The 21,084-nt window shown below is 42.5% G+C and overlaps 1 protein-coding gene across 2 annotated transcripts in view; it reads right to left on the minus strand.

Annotated features, from left to right (window-relative positions):
* The window catches only part of cdh13 (cadherin 13, H-cadherin (heart)), a 1,022,665-nt gene that overhangs the window by 155,430 nt on the left and 846,151 nt on the right, over positions 1 to 21,084 (minus strand). For both annotated transcript variants that reach the window (XM_078210633.1, XM_078210635.1), the window contains exon 8: positions 20,541 to 20,681. In XM_078210633.1, coding sequence (XP_078066759.1) covers positions 20,541 to 20,681 — 141 coding nt within the window. The remainder of the gene's footprint in view (positions 1 to 20,540; positions 20,682 to 21,084) is intronic.

Below are 21,084 nucleotides of genomic sequence, written 5' to 3' on the forward strand. Positions count from 1 at the left end.
AACCCCACATTTATCCACATTATACTGCATCTGCCATGCAGATGCCCACTCACTCAGCCTGTTCAAATCACACTGAAGCACCTCTGCATCCTCCCCACAGCTCACCCTCCCACTCAACTTTGTATCATCTGCAAATTTGGAGATAATATATTAAGCTCCCTCTTCCAAATCATTAATATATGATGTGAACAATTGGGGTCCGAGCACAGATCCCTGCAGTAACCCACGAGTCACTGCCAGCCAATCGGACAAAGATCCATTTATGCCAACACTTTGCTTCCTATCTGCTAACAAGCTTTGGATCCATCTCATCCATCTCAAGACACTGCCCGCATTCCCATGTGCTTTAAATTTAGGTAGTAATCTGCTCTGTGAAACCTTGTCGAAATCCTTCTGAAAGTCTAAATAAACCACCTCCACTGGTTCTCTTTGGTTAACTTTATGAGTTGCATCCTCAAAGAACTCCAGTATATTCATCAAACATGATTTCCCCTTTGTAAATCCACGCTGACTTTGTCTGATTATACCACTGCTTTCCAAATGCCGTGTCATGAAATCCTTGATAATGGATTCTAGCAACTTCCCCAGTACTGACATTAGGCTCACTGGTCTCTCGTTTCTTATCTCCCTGTTTAAATGTTTTGACCATCCCGACCTGCATCATGTAACTAAATTTGATCATGCCACACTTCAGTCACCACAGAATACAACCATTCAAATGCATAACTATTTTAATAAAGCAAAATATATTAACAGAAACAATGAAGTTTAGAATGACCAAAAGACACACACACAAAAAAGATTTTTCTTGAAAAGCTGTCATGCGTAATCCAAAGTAATTTCTCTCACTAGGACACATTATAAGGGGAGGAGGCTATAAAATGTAGAATCTTACGACAGCAATTTGCATATAAATACCTCCTTTAATGTAGTAAAACTTTTCAAAGATGTTTCACAGGCGAGTAATCTAGCCCAGTCCTTGTTACTTAATCTGAGATGTAACACTGGCAATCCATTCCGACTGCATTTTCACTCTCAGTACTTCTCACACATGCTGAGGAGTACAGTTTCTTTTCATCATTAATCTTTACAGGTGGAGTGTAAATGTAAAATGCTTTCTACATAACTCAATTTATTGCCTCTTTGAATCCTGGGCTGCAAGTCGACAATGTTGTATGTAATGCAGTGCGACTTTCCCAGCCAGTGAAATATGTGAGCATACATCAATGTTAATGTTCTGGGATGAAACTTGACATTGGACCTTGATGTTGTTTAAGTCTCTTTGTCTGATGTGACATTTAAGTTCCACAATATATTAAAATGAGAAGGTTGAATGGGTGCTATGGAAATGGTCGGCCAACAGCAACTGTCATGATGGAAGTTAAATTTACAAGAGAAGTATTTGGTGTGGGTGGATAAAATGCCGCCGTATAATGTTAAGTAAACGCTGCCCTGATATAATTAAAGGCAAAAGACTTTGTGTACAAACTTAGGATTCCAAGAACTCAATTCGTCTTTTTTGAGTTTCAACATGGCGGGATCTTAATCCATCCAGACCTCCACTTACTTTCTTGGCTCAGTGCTTACTTGATGTGCATGGCAATCTCCTGATGGGATGTCCCCTCCACCCAAAGGGAGCCTGTCATAGGCTTACATTAATACTGCAATGCAGTTACTGTGAAAATCCCCTAGTCGCCACACTCCAGTGCCTATTCAGGTACACTGAGGGAGAATTTAGCATGGCCAATGCGCCTAACCAGCACCTTTCCTCGAACTGTGGCAGAAAACCGGAGCACCCAGAAGAAACCCATGCATACATGGGGAGAACATGCAGACTCTGCACAGACTGTGACGCAAGCGAGGAATCGAACCTGGGTCCCTGGCGCTGTGAGGCAGCAGTGCTAACCATTGTGCCACCCACAAGGATGCAGCCCCTACATGTTCACTAATTGAACTCAGGTTTCTCCCTCTTTCTTAATTTCTCTGGACTTTCCTTTGCTGTCTCTGCGACAATTGATTGTTTAATAGCTGCCCAATCTCATTTTCTTCCAGATCAACATGTAGAAGACCAAAGTCATCATCCACAGGCCCCCCCACAAACTTCGCTCCTTGCCATGGATTGCAACCACTTTCCATTCTCTTGGGCTGAATTGTATCCCAGAAACTTTTATGTCCAAGTCAATCAAGTTTTAACATGAATGCAGGGTGTGCAGCCCAGCCAATCTGTGTTAGTATTTAGCACCCCCAACCCATGACTATGAGCACATAGTCAACAAAAATAAACTGCACCTGTACAGAGAGCCTTTAACATTGTGAAACAACCTAAGGCACTTACAAGATGCATTATCACACTAAATTTGACACAAAGTCATATAATGAGATATTAGGGTAGGTAACCAAATGTTTTGTCAAAGAGATAGGTTTTAAGGAGGTTCCTAAAGGATGATAAAAAAAGGACAAATGGAGAGGTTTAGAGAGGAAAATTCTGGAGCTTAGGGCCAAGGCAGCTGAAGGCTGCACAATCATTGAGAGGCCTGAATTGGAGGAATGCAGCTATCTCTAAAGGGTTGTGGAGAGTGGAGGAGGTTACCAAGATAGGGAGGGGGCAAGGCTATGGAGGATGAGAATGTTACAATCAAGGTTTTCATTAACTGGGAGCAAATGTAACTTCGCGAGCATTGGGGTGGTGGATGAATGAGTTAGCATATGGCTAGCAAAGTTTTCAATTCGCTTAAGTTTGTGGAGAATAAATTGATGCAACTTGCATTTAACCTCCCTGCTCTGTATCTCTTTATCCTCCCACATCCTTTTCCAATCCTTCCATCATCCAGCTATCCAATTAATTGCTTACTCTCACATCCATAGCACTGAATGGCTCCACCCTACCTCAATCCCTTCATCAGCTGTTATGCAAGCATTTATCGCCTCCAGTTAAATTGTTCCCTTATCTTTGCTATCCATTATTCATTAACTTTGCTGCATTAATCCTGTCCTACACCAAGTCCCACTCACCTATCACTCTCATCCCCCTAATCTGCATGAGCTCCATATCCTTCATTAAATCTGTCATCTTTAAATCCGTCCTCAGCTCTACTCCATCTCCGCAATCACCTCCTGCCCTGTATCTCCACCAAACATTCCATTCCTCTGACTGCAGTCTTTGTGCAATCCCTCTTCCCATGATCCCACCACCTTTGGAGAGCACTCAGTTGCTTAATTTCCCATGAGATTAGTACAGGTCCAGAGGAGAAAATATTCAGAAAATCCAAGAAGACTGTAGCCTAAAGCAATATTATTCTCCTGCCTCGCCACTGGGTTTGAAGAAAGCATTTCTCTCTTTTTTTGTAAGTATTGATCTAAAGCAGTGTTATTTTATAGAGTAGGGCGATGGGACTTGATGGTTGATAGCAGCAGCATCGGAGAATTCTTTAAGGGTACTATCTTCTTTTACAATTTTCTAGTACAGCCAACTGGCGATTTGTGTTTTTTCACCAACACAACATTCCTAACTAAAACTGCACGGTGTGAGAGGCAGCGGATAGAATTGTAGGCATTAGGAAAGAAAAGACTAAAGACAGTGCCAGCATTCTGGAAGGTGGGATTTCCCACCTTGTCCTGCTGACCCGTGCCAGGTACGCAGTAAAAATGGCCACAGGAATGCTTACTGGCCCAGCCACTGCTTCCTTAACTGGGCCCTTTTAAGTGAGCCGTGTGTTCACCTGCCTCAGGCAGCAGCCTCATTAATTAATAATTAATTAGGGACAAACGGGGGGGCATAGTGGTTGGCACTGCTGCCTCAGAGCGCCAGGGTCCCGGGTTCGATTCCTGGTTTGGGTCACTGTCTGTGCGGAGTCGACACATTCTCCCTGTGTCAGCGTGGGTTTCCTCCGGTTTACTCTGTCCAAAAGGCGTGCCAGTTAGGCACATTGGCCATGCTAAATTCTCCCTCAGTGTATCCAAACAGGCGCCAGAGTGTGGCGACTAGGGGATTTTCACAGGAACTTCATTGCAGTGTTAATGTAAGCATACTTGTGGCACTAATAAAATAAACTTTAACTTAATATGTGCTAATCTGGTCCTAATGCTGTCCTTAGATCTTTCAAAGCTTTTCAGTTTAAGTTTAAAGTTTATTTATTAGTGCACAAGTAGGCTTACGTTAACACTGCAATGAAGTTACTGTGAAAGTCCCTGAGTCACCACACTCCGGCGCCTGTCTGGGTACACTGAGGGTGAATTTAGCTTGGCCAATGTTTCAGCAGCACAGAATGTGGGCCCTCTCAGCAAAACTTGATGGGGAAGTCAAAAAGTTTAGTTGTTTTTTTAGTATTTCGCTATGGCACGCACGTGTATGTGCGCATGTTGAGGAAGACCATTCCCCAAAGGCAAAGGATTATGTGTAGCCTCAATTTGATTGGAAGCTTCTGAGCAAATCCTACCAGTATTCTGGGAGATAAGCTATCAATCTTTCTTATATTCGTCCCGAGGTCAACATCGAATGGGCAGTTTCTAAGATCTATAGAAATGTTTGTTACAGCATAGCCTGGATGTTCAGTCAGAATGCAAAGAAGACTTTGTTCCAAGCAATCTGGGACCACTTTAGCCTTGACCAAATACAGCTTTTTCCAAGTTACAAAAATGCCACGAATCGTTATAATGAGGATTTATTGTAAAGCAATTAATACAAAGGAATGTAAATTTGGACAACATCTGAAGGTCAAAAATACAGACTTATTTAAATAACTCAACTGTAAATGATGAATGTCTATTTAACTTTCCTATCATTGCTTTTCATTTTGGAATCAGTGGCAAGTGACATTGATATATATTCCACCAACACAGCCCGAACAGCTATTGTTTAATAGAAATATAACAAAGCCATAAGTGGTTATCAGTTGGTTGCACTATACATGCTTAAGTCTAAAACACACAGTGGGCACTATCTGCTTTAGTAATTCATGCTCCAGCACTAGTTATTGAAGTGACATCTTTTTAATGACTTTTTTCCTCTGCTTGTGAATCTACCTTGACAAAACTGAACAGCTCTGCTGAGGTGATGTGTACAAATGGATTATCATAGCATCGCGCTACTGTGCATGGGTGAATAATCAATACCAGCACTTTCAATTCAATGCTATGTATGAAAGACTTCGGAAGAGAAAATTTAAAGGTATTTTATTTTTTGCACGAAATTTAACGCTCATCAAGATGAAGGGCATATGCCCTAAAGGGTGAAGCACTTCTTATTTCATGCATTCACATCAGCGTCGGCCACTTCCAAATCAGGAAAACTTTTCAAAGGCAGAATGAAAGCTACAAAGAAAAGATCTAATTTCGTGGCTGAAAACCATCTCTTATTTTGAGATGTTCAAGATTATGAGGGGCAAGGACAGGGTGGATAGGGAGCAGTTGTTCCCCTGAGTTGAAGAGTCAGTTACGAGGGGACACAAGTTAAAAATGAAGGTTTGGGGGGTTTGAGGAAAATCTTTTTTACCCGGAGGGTGGTGACGGTCTGGAATGCACTGCCTGGGAAGGTGGTGGAGGCAGGTTGCCTCACATCCTTTAAAAAGTACCTTGGCACACCATAGCATTCAAGGCTATGGGCCAACTGCTGGCAAGTGGGATTAGGTGGGCAGGTCAGGACCTTTCATGTGTCGGTGCAGACTCAATGGGCCGAAGGGCCACTTCGGCACTGTAGTATTCTGTGATTGTGCCAGTTGACACTACTTTAAGAAATGTGTTTTTAATCATCTTCTCTGCAGTTTGTAAGCAAGCCTGTTGTTTGTTTTTGTTATTGGCATCATGAGGTCTAAAAGTTTAAAGTTTATTTATTAGTCACAAGTAAGGCTTACATTAACACTGCAATGAAGTTACTGTGAGATTCTGTAGTGGCATCTTTTATTGCTGCTTAAATGATTTAAATGGGGTTTTAAAAAAAAATCTGGGCCTAAAGCACTATCTGGGAGTTTATGACCCTTTTTGAATTGTTGTGGGAAGATTGATTGATAGATCAGGTGGGACATTTTTTCTCTCCCAAGAGTTCTTTTATTTTCAGTTCTGGTTGCTGGATGGTTAGAAGGTGTTTGAACTCCAGGCTGGAGGTAGTGTGTTTATCCCTCTCCCTGATATTATACATTCTGCCGGCTCGCTGGAAGCAGATTTTTTTGCCTTCCTGGAGTGGAAATTTTACTGTTGGTGGTTTGCTAGCTAGATGTCAGCAGTGATCTCTACCTCGAGATCCTGGGATTTCCAGAACGGAGAAGCCAGAGTTTCAATTCTCCAACCAAAGGACTAATTCACAGCAGGTGTTGCAGAGCTGCAAGATCACGCGAGCATTCTTATTTTCTGTGCTAAATCTGGGATGGGTGTATGTTTGTAAGGAGGTTTGTTGTGTTGGAATAGTGCATTTAGTTATTAAGGTTTATATAATATCGTGGTTGGTTTTTTTTCTGGTTTGCAATTGGTAAAAGTCATTGTTAATTTTCTTTCCATATGTTAACTGTATTCTTAAATAAACTTTGATTGATAAAAATTCCCTAGTGGGTCGTTTGAATCATATCAGGAGTGAAACATCTTATGCTTACCCGAGCCAAATTCAAAGTGCAAAACTTATGGTCGAGGCTGACTTCATAAAATATCTCGGATTTTCTGACCTGGATCATAGCAGCCAACACACATTGTGCTCTCTCAACAAGGTTGTTGCTTACACACCAATTTGTCCTGCAGGACTACATCTATTAGGAGGAGTATGTGTGTACACTTGTTTTCACTCATGTGCATTCGCCCAAGACTTTTACCACTGCCAGGCAGAGCAAACCATCTTCTGAAGGGTCAGGGATAGACATCAGCCCAGGCCATAGAATCATAGAATCATGTAGTGCAGAAGGAGGCCATTTGGCCCATCGAGTCTGCACCGACCACAATCCCACCCAGGCCCTATCCCCATAAACCCATGCATTTACCCGAGCTAATCCCCCTGACACTAAGGGGCAATTTAGCATGGCCAATCCACCTAACTTGCACATCTTTGGACTGTGGGAGGAAACTGGAGCACCCGGCGGAAACCCATGCAGACATGGGGAGAATGTGCAAACTCCACACAGACAGTGACCCAAGCTGGGAATCGAACCCGGGTCCATGGTGAGGCAGCAGTGCTGGCCACTGAGCCACCGTGCCACCAATAGGTCATAGATGTGAATAAAAATGACCAGCTCTCACACACTACCCTGAAGGAAGGTTCTTGCGCATCATCTCATACCAGAATATAAAATGAGAAAGGACACTTTTTAATGCGGCATTCTATAGTATTAGAAGAAAGATACAACGTAAATGGATACAGAGATGCTGAAGAGGGTGCAGAGAAGATTTACAAAGATGATACCCGAAATGTGTGGGTATACATATCAGAAGAGGATTGAAAGGCTGGGGGGGTGGTGGAGAAGGGGGGGGTGGTGACCGAACAGAGGGCTTTAAAAATATGAAAGTGTGAGGTTTTTATCGAGTGTATACAGAGAGAATGTTTCCTCTTCTGCGGGGGAACATGCTTAGAGGCCATCTGTTGTGAATACCTAGTTCATGGTTCATGTTAATATTTTACAGATAATATTGCTCTGGAAATGTTATTGTTTTGTGAATTTAAGGCAATTAAAATGCTGGGCTTCAGGGATTGCCAGAACACCTAAAGAGATGGCTGGACCTAATGTGGTTTCCAGTCAACTGAGAGAAGTTAGCCAAATTAAATCGGAAATAGTCGAAACTGCACTATCAGCAGCTTAAAACATTAACTTTGTCACTGACTGTGTGAAAAGCAGGTGAGGCTTAATCTCAGCTTGAATCTTATAAGGAACAGAAGCTGGAAGTTTACTTATTAGTGTCACAAGTAGGCTACACTGTAATGGAGTTACTGTGAAAATCCCCTAGAATGTTTGTTTTAATCTGAACTAATGCTGTTTTGAGTGTTTTCCCCTTGGATTTCGCAGAGTAGGACTTGATTAGGTCGAGTGACAGGACAATTGGGTGACTGGGTGGAACTAGGTTTACACAGAGAAAACCAGCTGAGTGGCTGTTTTTGAACTGAGAGAGAGCAGCGCCTCTCTTTTCCCCTCTCTGAAGTCTGGAGACTGGGAGCCACACTCTGGCGCCTGTTCGGCTACACTGAGGAAGAATTTAGCATGGCCAAAGCACCTAACCAGCACGTCTTTTGGACTGTGGGAGGAAACCGGAGCACCTGCAGGAAACCCACACAGACACAGGGAGAACCCAGGTCCCTGCTGTGAGGCAGCAGTGCTAACCACTGTATCACTTGTGTAGGAAGATGACATAGTTTGAAGCAAGTGGGAAAATCTACCGTGGGCCTTACAGTGTCCAATTGTAAATGAAAGTAACCAGCAAGTTAGTTTGAACGTATTGGAAACATGACCAGAACAAGGGACTGAGGCCCCCACAGTCACGAGATGGCAAATGAAAGTTTTTTAAAAATACTTTTCCAATTCAATCAAATCAAATCCAATTCAGAGTCTCAACAAGTTGAGACATTTCAGATCCAGGCTGACAAGACAGGGCGAGCGACCAAACCACCCTGTCCTGGGCCTGATCTACATGAGCCAAGCTGATTGGAGAAGGGGGAGGTTCCTCCTCCAAGACTTGAGCTCATTTGCATCTTAGCCAAAAGGCCGAGATGCCGCTTTAAAAAATTGCTTCATATGAAACATATGAAGCTTCAGTGTAACCTAATGACTTCAACCAAGTGCGGCCGACCATGGGCTGCCGACCATACTACATTTGATCTTAGCCAAAAGGAAATGAAAGTTTTACCTCTTAGAATAGCTGGAGCTAAGGATAATTCTCCTGAGGACTCTGGCATGCTTATGACTGGTTCATACAGGAGTAAATTACTTTAATATTGATAGGTCTTAAGAGAAAATTCTTGGGGGAAGCAGAAAGTAAACCTGAGTGCATAACATATATAGCTATAACCCATATTCAGTTAATAGTGCATGTTTAAGTACTTCATTCAAGGTAAAGGTTGCTTTGTTAAAAAAAAAGTGGAATCTTGTGGTGAGTTCTGTTAGTTAAAACAAGACATTTGGATTTATTTTTAAAAGTTAACGGCCCCTCACCAGATTGTAACACATCAATATAAGAAAGTCAGCAAAAAATCTAATCAGAAATTCAAAAGAACTTTCTTTACCCAAAGAGTGGTGAGAACGTGCAATTCGCTACGATAGGGAGTGGTTGAAGTGACTATTGCGGATGCATTTAAGGGGAAGCTGGACAAACACATGAGGGAGAAAGGCCTAAAAGGTGATAATGATAGATTTAGATGAGGAAAGATGGGAAGAGGCTCAAGTAGAGCATAAATATCAGCACGGACTAATGGCATGAAAGTGCCTATTCCTGTGCAGTATGCTGTGTATTAACATATATTTCTGGATTTCTTTCTCCAAAATTATAGCACTCTGTTGCTCAAAGGTATTTCATTCAAGAATGATGGAAATCAATATTGAAGGCAGGTGGATAATATTGATCCAACCAAATCCATTTGTGGCGTAGGCCACAGGTGAATATGATGGATAAGATGGGAGATGTGGAGGTGATGGCCTAGTGGTATTATCGCGGGACTATTATTCTAGAAAATCAGCTAATGTTCTGGGGACCCGGGTTCAAATCCTGTCACGGCAGCTGGTAGAATTTGAATTCAATAAAAAATATGTGGAATTATGAATCTACTAATGATCACAAAACCATCGTCGATTGTTGGAAAACCCCATCTGGTTCACTAATGTCCTTTAGGGATGGAAATCTGCCGTCCTTACCTGGTCTGGCCTACATGTGACTCCAGAGCCACAGCAACGTGGTTGACTCTCAACTGCCCTCCCAGAGCAACTAAGGATGGGCGATAAATGCTGGCCACGCCCATGTCTAGCGAATGAATACAAAGAAAAGTCCTGCCTTTATATGGGCCTGACATGGGAAACTCTTGGGTGGGGGCAGTAAGATATTCAATGCTTCTGAGAAAGGCTGATGGAAAGTTTTAAAGGGGTGTGGGCATTTAATTAAGGGGCTAGAAACAGAAGAAAAAGTTGACCTTGAATAAAAGACTGTAATTGTTTAAATATATATTTGAACCTTGCAGTAGCTAGCACAATAAATGTAGAGGCCGGAGGTAAATTTAGAGGACTACTAATAGAGCATTGCAACACTCAAATCGCTGTCTGATGTTAAAACTGAAGTTCTGCTACATAATTACAATGATAGTCACCCTGTTTGTCACTTACAAAGCACTGTCAATTTATGGATATATTTACTCATAGTCATGTCACTGGACGATTAACTCAAAGACTTGAACTAATAATTAGAGAAAGCCAGCACAATTACCAACATGACAGGTTGAGCATTTGAATTCAGTTCAAACATTTTGTGGAAATATTTTGAAAAAAAAGCTGATATCATAAAAGTGATCCTAAAGCTATCAGTTTGCCATGCCCATAAACGGAAAGACTTGGACAACATTCAGGCTTGGGCTGTTAACTGGCAAGTAACATTCACACATTCACACCACACAAATGCCAGGTAAGTGCCCGAGGATACAGCAGGATATAGATCGGTTGGAGACTTGGGCAAAGAGATGGCAGATGGAGTTTAATCCAGACAAATGTGAGGTAATGCATTTTGGAAGGTCTGATAAAGAAAGCAAATATACAGCAAGTTGCAGACCCCCTTAAGAGTATTGATAGGCAAAGGGATCTGGGTGTACAGGTACACAGGTCACTGAAAGTGGCAACACTGGTGGAGAAGGCATACGGCATTCTTGCCTTCATTGGCTGAGGTGTTGAGTTTAAAATTTGGCAAGTCATTTTGCAGCTTTATAGAACCTTAGTTAGGCCGCACTTGGAATATAGTGTTCAATTCTGGACGCCACACTACCAGAAGGATGCGGAGGCTTTGGAGGGGGTACAGAAAAGATTTACCAGGATGTTGCCTGGTATGGAGGGCATAAGCTATGAGGAGAGGTTGGAGAAACTTGGTTTGTTCTCACTGGAATGACAGAGGTTGAGGGGCAACCTGATAGAAGTCTACAAGATTATGAGGGGCATGGACAGAGTGGATAATCAGAAGCTTTTTGCCAGGGTGGAAGAGTCAGTTACTAGGGGGCATAAGTTTAAGGTGCAAAGGGGCAAGATTTACAGGAGATGTACGAGGCAAGTTTTTTACACAGAGGATGGTGGGTGCCTGGAACTCGTTGCCGGGGGAGGGAGTGGAAGCAGATACGGTCGTGACTTTTAAGGGGCATCTGGCCAAATACATGAATAGGATGGGAATAGAGCGATATGATCCCCGGAAGGGTAGGGGGTTTTAGTTCAGTTGGGCAGCATGGTCGGTGCAGACTTGGAGGGCCGAAGGGCCTGTTCCTGTGCTGCAATTTTCTTTGTTTTTTGTTCTTTGTAATGACTGTCTCCAACAAGAGAGAACCTAACCATGTCCACTTGACATTCACTGACAACACCATTGCTGAATCCCCCACTATCAATATCCGGGAGGTTACCATTGAGCAGAAACGGAACTGGACCAGCCAGATAAATACAGTGGTTGTAAGAGCAGGACAGCAGGTCAGAGGATGGGAATTCTGTGGCGATTAACTCTCCTCCTGACTCCTCAAAGACTGTCCATTATTTACAAGGCACAAGTCAGTACTGTGACAGAATACTCTCCCCTTGCCTGGATAAGAGCAGTCCCAAGAGCACTTAAGGAGCTTGGCACCATCCACGAAACAGCAGCTCACCTGATTGGCACCCTCTCCAGCCTCTACCACTGATGCACATTGGCAGCAGCGTGCATCATCTACAAGAGGCTTTGCAACAACTCACCAAGGATCCTTTGAAGACACCTTCCAAACAAAGAAGGACAAGAGCAGCAGATGCATGTGAACATGACCAACTGCAAGTCACACACCATCCTCACTTGGAAATATATCTCTGTTCTTTTACTGTCACTGGGTCAAAATCCTGGAACTCCCTTCCTAACCTTCCTGCGGGTGTTCCTACACCACCTGAACTGTTCAAGAAAGTGGCTCACCACTATCTTCCCAAGGGCAATTAGGAATTGGCAACAAATGTTGGCTTAGCCAGTGATGCCCACATCCTGTGGAAAAAAAATTAAAATCTGCTTTCCTTGTCTGGTGTGATCTATATGTGGCTACAGTCACAAACCATCATGGTTTAGGCTCCATTATCCTTTCAAATGGCCCACTGTTGCATCAAATAACTGTGTCGATACCTGCCAGGGGTTCAAGACGTTGGTCCCCTGAGGGCAAGTCGGGATGAACAAGAAATGCCACCAGAAGCTCCCGCAGCCAGCCAATAGCCAGCCTATCGCAAGAAAGTCACTGTGGAGAGGTCAGAGAATCTCGCCCTTAGAGAAAGGCTTGTGAAACCAATTGCAACCACGAGGTCAGTCAGGCAGAAAAGTGTGTTCGAAAGTTGGAAATAAACACGGGAAAATGTTGGGAGTGAGGTCCTGCCCAGGGTATAGGGCAGAATACAGAGACATTATTCTGGTTTACTCAAGTAACGTGACCTCGTAATTTGAGGAAAGAGAACTTTAATTAATTTAGCATTTTTTTACAGAGTTAGATCAATTGGACTAAGCACTAACTGTGACCCTGTGTCTCTTGCTTCACCGTGGAATAAAGCAGGTTAAGAATTCAAACCAAATGTCACCTCCTTTAATGTTAGCAGTCTTCCTTGGAGGAACGAAATAAACCCGTACACAAAATTAAAGAATAGCTCACAAGGGTCCACTGGGTCCAGCCATCATACAAGAATATATAGGCCAGCGTGACACAACTCCTATAAAGGTAAAATGCACAGACCGCTTTTGGAAACAAAATACGCCACTCATGTATCTAGGGAAGATCTGACTTTGTAACAAACGCCTGCCCCAGACAAAAGAAGGAAGAACTTGCATTCATTCAATGGGTGTGATTTCCCAGACAATCTGCTACATGTTTCGTAGGGAAGGAGGCAGCCTGGCATTGTTCCGTGGCAGGATCTTCTGGTCCAGCTGTTGTCAATGGGATTTCCCCGTTGAATGCACCCCTCGAAACCAGGAAAGGTGGGGATACACCATTGGCGGCACTGAGAGATTCCGCCGGCATGAACAGCCAGAAGATTCCGGCCAATATCTTCCAGCACTTCAGAACATTCAAAAGCGCTGCATAGCCAATGAAAGTATTTGGAAATGCAGCCACTGTTGCAATGCAGGAAGATGTGGCTTCCACAATACACGTAACGCATAACAATATAAATGACCATGACCATTCCCAAGGCCACAGTAAAGCAGGTTAGCATCTTCAGCATCACTCCCAAATCTGGGTTTAACATAATGTGGAGTTGCTGGCGTTGGACTGGGGTGGGCACAGTAAGTAGTCTCACAACACCAGGTTGAAGTCCAACAGGTTTATTTGGTAGCACAAGCTTTCGGAGTGTCACTCCTTCATCAGGTGAGTGCCTCCTTTGCTGCAAAACACAGAGCAGATTGCATGGGAAATCACACCCATTGTTTGAATGCAAGTTCTTCCTTCTTTTGTCTGGGGCAGGCATTTGTTACAAAGTCAGATCTTGCCCCACCTGATGGAGGAGCGGTGCTCTGAAAGCTCGTGCTGCCAAATAAACCTGACTTTAACCTGGTGTTGTGAGACTACTTACTGGGTTTAACATAGAAAGAGATTCCTTATTTTAGGAAGAATGTGAATGGTTTGGAAGCAATTCAACAAAGCTTTACTATACTATTACCTGGAGTGGGCAGGGCATCCTACGATAAAAAGGTTGGGCAGGCTAGGCTTGTAACTTCTGGAGTTTAGAAGAATAAGAGATGACTTGATTGAAACATATAAGATCCTGATGGATGTTGGCAGGGTGCATGAGGAGAGGACATTTCCTCTTCCAGAGGAATCTAGTATTAGAGCCACTGCTTAAAAATAAAGAGCTGCCAATTCAAGACAGAGATAAGGAGAATGTTTTCTTCCCAGAGGGTTGAGAGTCTTGGAACTCTCTTCCTGAAAAGGCAGTGGAAGGAGAGTCTTTGAATATTTTAAAGGCAGAGCTAGATAGATTCTTGACAAACAAGGGGATGAAAGGTTATTGCGGGAAGGTGGGCATGTGGAGTTGAGGTTACAGTCAGATCAGCCATGATCTCATTGAATGGCAGAGCAGGCTCAAAGGAATGAGTGGTCTACTTCTGTTGCTAATATGTTCCTATGAGAGCAGCAAGTGTGAGAACAGCTCTCCATTCACCTCTCTGCTTCTCTTAACAGCACTTGACAATGCTCCTTTCACCCTATTATATCAATAATGTCCTTCTCTTCATTACATCCTTCAGCATTTAACATTCATCGGAGCATACTGCAAAACTTTCTGTCTCATTCCAAGTACACTCATCCATTTTTTTCACACTGTAGAATAACACCATTGACATCTTAGCACTTCCACAACCACCAATTCCCCCCAGCACTTGATCTTCATGTCGCAATACACTCGCCTGCCTTGAAATTCATCAACTCCCCATCTTCATTCCATCTTGAAGCTTCACTTCTCAATTCCTGTACTATCTGTACATCTCCACTGACCTTTTTTACAGATACTCACTGCCTCTCACTCTTTCATTCTGGGGGTCAAGACAGCCCATAAGAAAAGGGAGAGGATATAGAATGAGAAGAGTCAGCAACATAATTGTCCCTTCCCGTGTCAAGCCAGAAGTCTTGGAGATCATGGGTCTACGTAGAGCCATGCCTATCAGGAAGGAGAATCTGTCAGTTTACCTAAGAACAGGGTGTGTGCATGTAACTCATGTTCCTTCATTCACCTTAGCAAAAATGCAGAACACTTTAAACAGAGGAGGAATACATTGTCCACAGTAAACTTGGCTGAACTATCAAAAGCTAAACCTACAAGGGTTTTCAGTGAAGTGTTTGGACTCAGACAAAAGCAGTGCATATCCCCAAAAGGCAATAGTTCCACTTGAAAAGTTAAGCAACCACGATTAACTAATGAGGCAAGAGGTAGATCTAAAAGAAATGTCTTGAAGAAGTGCAAGGGAAAGTGGAAATCCGGTGGACTGGGGGAGCTATAAAAAGCAACAAAAGTGAATATGATGTTAAAAAAAAACGTGCGAGGAATATTAAGCCCATCGGCAATGATTCTTTTAGAAATATATTAAGGGTAAAATAATGGTCATGGTTAGTATGGATTCTTTAATGTCTGATGCAGGTAATAACATAAGAAAATTGTGGGTTTGTTATGTGAATCCTTTTCATCCATTTTCACAGTGGAGGACGAGGAAAAAATTACCAATAGTAGAAGGGAGCCTAAAAAAAGAAGTCAAGAAAGGAACTTAATAGATTTAATATAAGTTTTAAAAAATCTAAAGGAAAAATGATGGGGCATACCACATGCGAGTATTCAGTACCAAATGCATTAGTCACAATTTCTAAGGCACTTGATATTCAGGGAATATACTTTTGAGTTGAAAATTGGATACATCAGTCCATTATTTAAAAGAGAGAGGGGAGAACATCAGCTTAATAGCAATTGTAGGGGACTTAATAGAATCTATTCTCAGAGTCAAAGTGACTGAGCACTCAGATAATTAGACAATTAGGCAATTGAGCTGATAAAGAGCAAGGATTTGTGAAATGTAGGTCATATCTGACCAATATTTTGAGACTGTCATCAGCATGTTAGACATGGAAATATATAGATGTTGTCTACACGCTCTTTCAGAAACTACTTGGAAGTTTCCTCACAAGAGACTTTCAGCAAAATTAAAAATTAATGGAACTGAAGACAACATTATGACATGGGTTGGTAGTTGGTTGAGACGTAGCAGATCGAACATAGGGATTAAAGGAAACATTTTCCAACTTGTGGATGGTAAAAAATGGTGTCATGATCTACCCTCAAGGACTTTTCACTAAAACTACCTCCATTATGGGTTGAGAATGTAGAGTTTTGGTTTCAGTTTAAGGTGAAATGGGGCTTGCTTACTTTTAGTTTGGTTTAGTGTGCCTTATGTGTTTATGAGTCATGCTTGATACTTCGACCCAGCTGGGAGGCTTTTAGAAGCAAGAAAGCCCTGAGTTTGCTATGGAGAAAATTGCCGTCGGTGGAGCTATTCTCTAAAAGGAAAGCTGGTGGGGTTCTCATCAGGAAAACGTGTAACAGGAGCTGATCTGGAGGCTGCAGACATCCAGTCTGATGTGCTTAACCAGACAGCTCAGTTGTGCATCTTTGGACGGGAAAAAAGGGAGTTGTAGAGTAGCTCTGTAAAGAGAGAAGTCCAGGTAGGGAATAGGTGCCAAGGGAGCATCTGTATGTGTTTGGTGGGTCACAGCGTGTGACTATCAACAATGCCTATACTTGGACCAGGAGATCATATTGGTAGGAATGAACCATTGAATTGAGCTGTGACCTGTGCAGCCAGACCCAGAGAAAAAGGGATGGCCTCCTGGAGAAAAGTATGTTTAAAAGCCAATCAGAATGAAAGCCACAATAAAAATTTTAAACTGGGCCATGTTAGTTGGATTGAGTTTAAAATAGGAGCTTGTATTATTTAGAATCATTATCTTATAAACTCAGTATACCCATTTTGCATTATTGTTTGTATTTGTCTTGATCAAGTTTGTACAGCAAATTTTTTTTTGGTGTTTCAGAGTCCTCCTTGTTATTTCCTTATCTTTGGTTCTTCCATGCATTACATTCTTGAAACGATAATGGTCTGTCAAGACAAAACCTAACAATGCTTGTTTGGATCTGGCTTGTCCAGTGTTCTCATAGCAACGATCATAACAATATATTTGTGTGTGTGTCTATATTATACATATCACACACAAGTATCCATCTATATACCTGTATATAAATATATATATATCTATATACATGTGTATAATATATATAATGTACGTATATATACAGTAATATATAACAAATATGTATCAGATGACACTAAGTTCAGTGGCACAGTAGGTTACAAAGAGACATAGACAAGGTTTTTTGGGGAAAACAATGCCAGATTGTGGGGGAGTCCAGAACTCGGGGTCATAGTTTGAGGATAAGAGGTAAACCTTTCAGATCAGATTTCTTCATCCAGAGAGTTGTGAATGTGTGGAATTCACTGCCACAGAAAGTAATTGAGGCCGAAACATTGTCTGATTTCAAGAATAAATTCGATATAACTCTTGGGGCTAAAGGGATCAAGGGATATGGGGAAATCAGGATATTGAATTTGATGATCAGCCATGATCATAATGAATGGCGGAGCAGGCTCAAAGGGCCGAATGGCCTACTGCTGCTTCTAGTTTCTATGTTTCTCGGTGGACTTCAGTGTATCCCTTCCAGTCACCATGTCAGATAATGGCACTCTGCATGGGTTCGGGAGTTCCACACATGCACCCAGAGCCAGTGACACCAACATCTCCTGCTAGCAGGGACAGCTGGCTGGGGTGTAGCTGGGGCAGAGATTATCGGGCAGAATTTTACCATTTGGGCAGATGGCCCAACACCGGCTGGAAAAGCGAGTTGCCGGTATGCAAGGACAGGCAATGGGACTCAATTTTACAGGTGACAGCCAATAAAGTTGATGTCCTGTTCAGGATGGCAACCTGCCCCCAAGAGCAAGTGGCCCAATCAGAGGGCTGGCAGCTCAGCAGCACCACCAGGAAAACAATTTAAAAATGACATGCAAGTAAAGGAGGGAGAAGTCCTCGGGGAATTAGTGAAGGGGCTGCCTTCCCTGCCCACAGCCCCCTTTCTGCTTTAAAACATTCCTACTGGGCTAGCATTGGGACACCACCACCATTCAGCTGATAGCCTCGCCACGTGGCAAGGAGGAGATCCACCTTTGGCAAATGCCAGTGGCCGGGTGAAATGACCCTTAGCAGGGTCTTTGGATATTTAAATTGGTTACCCGCCTCCTTGTGGCAGGCGGCCTGCCCCTTCCCATTCCCGGTGTTGGTAAATTTCCCGAATGGTGGGACACGGTTAGAGAGCCAATCCAACACAGTTCCCCCTGATTTTACCGGACCCTTCCACCCCGCTTCCTGCCTCCTGGGAGCTGGTGTAATTCTGACCCTGGAGTTCAGGCATCAGCCATGAAAATCAAACTGCGAGCCTTACGCGAGCATTTGGAAGGACTACCACTGTGCCTGAAAGAGTGGAGGAGTCCACCTCTGGCCTATGTGGTAACATCTGCCCTCTGCAGTATATCGAAGAGAGTGTGACCAACTCCAGAGATGCAGCAAACAGATCTTCACAGCAGAAGCCTATGTTCACAGACTTCATCAATTTCTGGATGCACCCTTTAACTTTCAGTTTGAGAAGACCACACATAATGAGGATTAAATAAATTTGATTTAAATGATATTGTAATATGCCTCAAAGTTTTGCCTGGTAATAGCACAGAATATGGTAGTTGTGCACAAATGTTCTAGGATGCATGGGTGTGTGGAGGATGATAAAAGACTGAGGATGTGGTAACAATCATTGATGTGCATGCTATTGTAGCTTTATGCTGAAAACATGCTGCATTTTCAAGGAGTTGAACCTCTTTGTATTCATGAGGAGGAAGATTGGAACAGTGTGCATAACATTTATGGTGCCGTGCACCTTGGAAAACCCAGACAATGTTGATGATGCTCGAAACAAAATGACACCAAAGACCAGCAAGACACAACTGTGTAATGTAGGTTTACAGACTTGGCAGTAATCTTAGCCATTTTTGCAAAGGCTGATTAGCATACAATTTCTAGGTCGGTGATACTAACCAAGCTTTCTGTGCCCTGGAATTGCTTCTAAATGTGGTTATGAGGATGTATATAATTTTGTTACAAACTGGGTTTTGACAAGTGCATTGGGGCGACTGCCATTCCATTTCTAATTTAAAATGGGACAGATGCAGAACCAGCAATGTGACCTGTTGCATGCCTCTCTTCTGAAGACTTATTTTTGAAAAATATATATGCATATACAAACATAGAACATAGAACAGTACAGCACAGAACAGGCCCTTCGGCCCACGATGTTGTGCCGAGCTTTATCTGAAACCAAGATCAAGCTATCCCACTCCCTATCATCCTGGTGTGCTCCATGTGCCTATCCAATAACCGCTTAAATGTTCCTAAAGTGTCTGACTCCACTATCACTGCAGGTAGTCCATTCCACACCCCAACCACTCTCTGCGTAAAGAACCTATATATACATTTGGACATTTGAGCATTTAATAAGTACAATGTGTTGCATACAACATGTGCTCAGATATTCAACACCACAAGGACCCTGGTGTGCAAGCCATCCAATCCGAGGCTTTTATCCCGTTTTAATGTCTTTATCCATTACTTCCCTATCAATACTTGGAGGTGACAGCACAGAAGCATGCGATACAGCCCAACTATCCAATGCCCATGTTAATGATTCATACAAGACTCCTTCTGCCTTCCTTCCTCTAACACTATCAGCATATCAGGAATTACTATTGTTCTTTACATTACCTAATTTCTGGAAAATTAATCTTGACTTTCAGTTCACAAAAATGCAGATTTATGCAAATTTCAATTTTTAAAAAAAGTGGCTCACAAAATGTATATATAAATGTGTAGAGCAAGGAAACTCCGCTGTCAAAGTTGCACATTAGAGGATGAAGCCTGAAATCTGTGTTTTGCCATTCACCTGCTCCTGAAACCATTGATTAGTTCCCAATGTGTATGTTTTGGCAGACAGATGCTAATTGCTGGAAAATTTATAATCGTTTGCACTTAATTATGATTAGTTGAGAATGTTGAGTTTTATAATTGTGTGCACTAACATAAAACATCGCCAACTAACTAAATTTATTGCTTCAGCATTTAGCTCCTGTAACAATGACTGCAATATTTATACATGGAACAGAAGTATACACAGTATTAGAGACATGCTACAGTCGAAGTTCAGCCATGATCTGTCTGAGTGGCAGAGTAGGTACCATGGACTCTTTTGTCTCATGTGTTGAGGCTACAGTGTGCACTTGTGGCGCAACGGTAGCGTGTTTGACTCCAGCTCGGAAGGTTGCGTGTTCAAATCACGTCAGGGTGGTGGAGTTTTGGGGGTGGCGCAGTGGTTGGCACTGTTTCCTCTCAGCGCCAGGGACCCGGGTTCAATTCCCAGCCTCGGGTGGGTCACTGTCTGTGTGGAGTTTGCACGTTCTTCCCTTGTCTGCGTGGGTTTCTTCCAGGTGCTCTGGTTTCCTCCCACAGTCCAAAGATGTGTGGGTTAGGTTAATTGGCCACGCTAAATTGATACCAGTGTCAGGGGGATTACCAGGGTAAAAATGTGTGGTTCCGGGAATAGGGCTTGGGTGGGATTGTGGTCGGTGCAGACGCGATGGGCCAAATGGGTTCCTTCTGCACTGTGGGGATTCTATGATACATATGGAAAATCAAATTCTATTTCTAACTGATTCACCCAATGATAAATGTTTACTGTCAAAATGATGGAATAGTTACTACATCTGCTTACCATAGATTTAGTGAATACTGGTGCATGGTCATTCTTGTCATCAATGATGATAGTTGCTGTTGCTGTGCCTGTCAATCCCACGTCACTGCCTGCCATGTCTTTAGCTTGGACAATCAATTCATACTTGACTACTTCCAGCGTCTAACAGAAAGGGAAAAACATCAATGTTAGAATATTTTGTATTTATGTCACAGCCGGATAATACAAATGCACTGGTATCTGTTAGAGGGAAAATACTACATTCAGGGTACGTAAACGAAGATATATCAAGTTTGAAAGGTAAGTTGGAAAAAATTTTCTTGTCCAACCTGCCCAGGTTTCACTTAAACACCGGAAAATGACAGAAAAAAATTAGCCTATTTTGTCAAAACGCCTTTCTAATTTCCAAGCAAACCTCAATGTTGTGAGTCATAACGCCTGTTGGAAATAGGCACGAGTCTCATAATATATAGGTTAATTGTCAAATGACAGCATTACAATCCCAAATGCCAATTTGTCAGTTATGTACTGCCAAATCCTCCATACAAAACATATATATATATAT

Source organism: Mustelus asterias, chromosome 4 (genome assembly GCF_964213995.1).
Source record: "Mustelus asterias chromosome 4, sMusAst1.hap1.1, whole genome shotgun sequence".
Classification (NCBI taxonomy): Eukaryota; Metazoa; Chordata; class Chondrichthyes; order Carcharhiniformes; family Triakidae; genus Mustelus; species Mustelus asterias.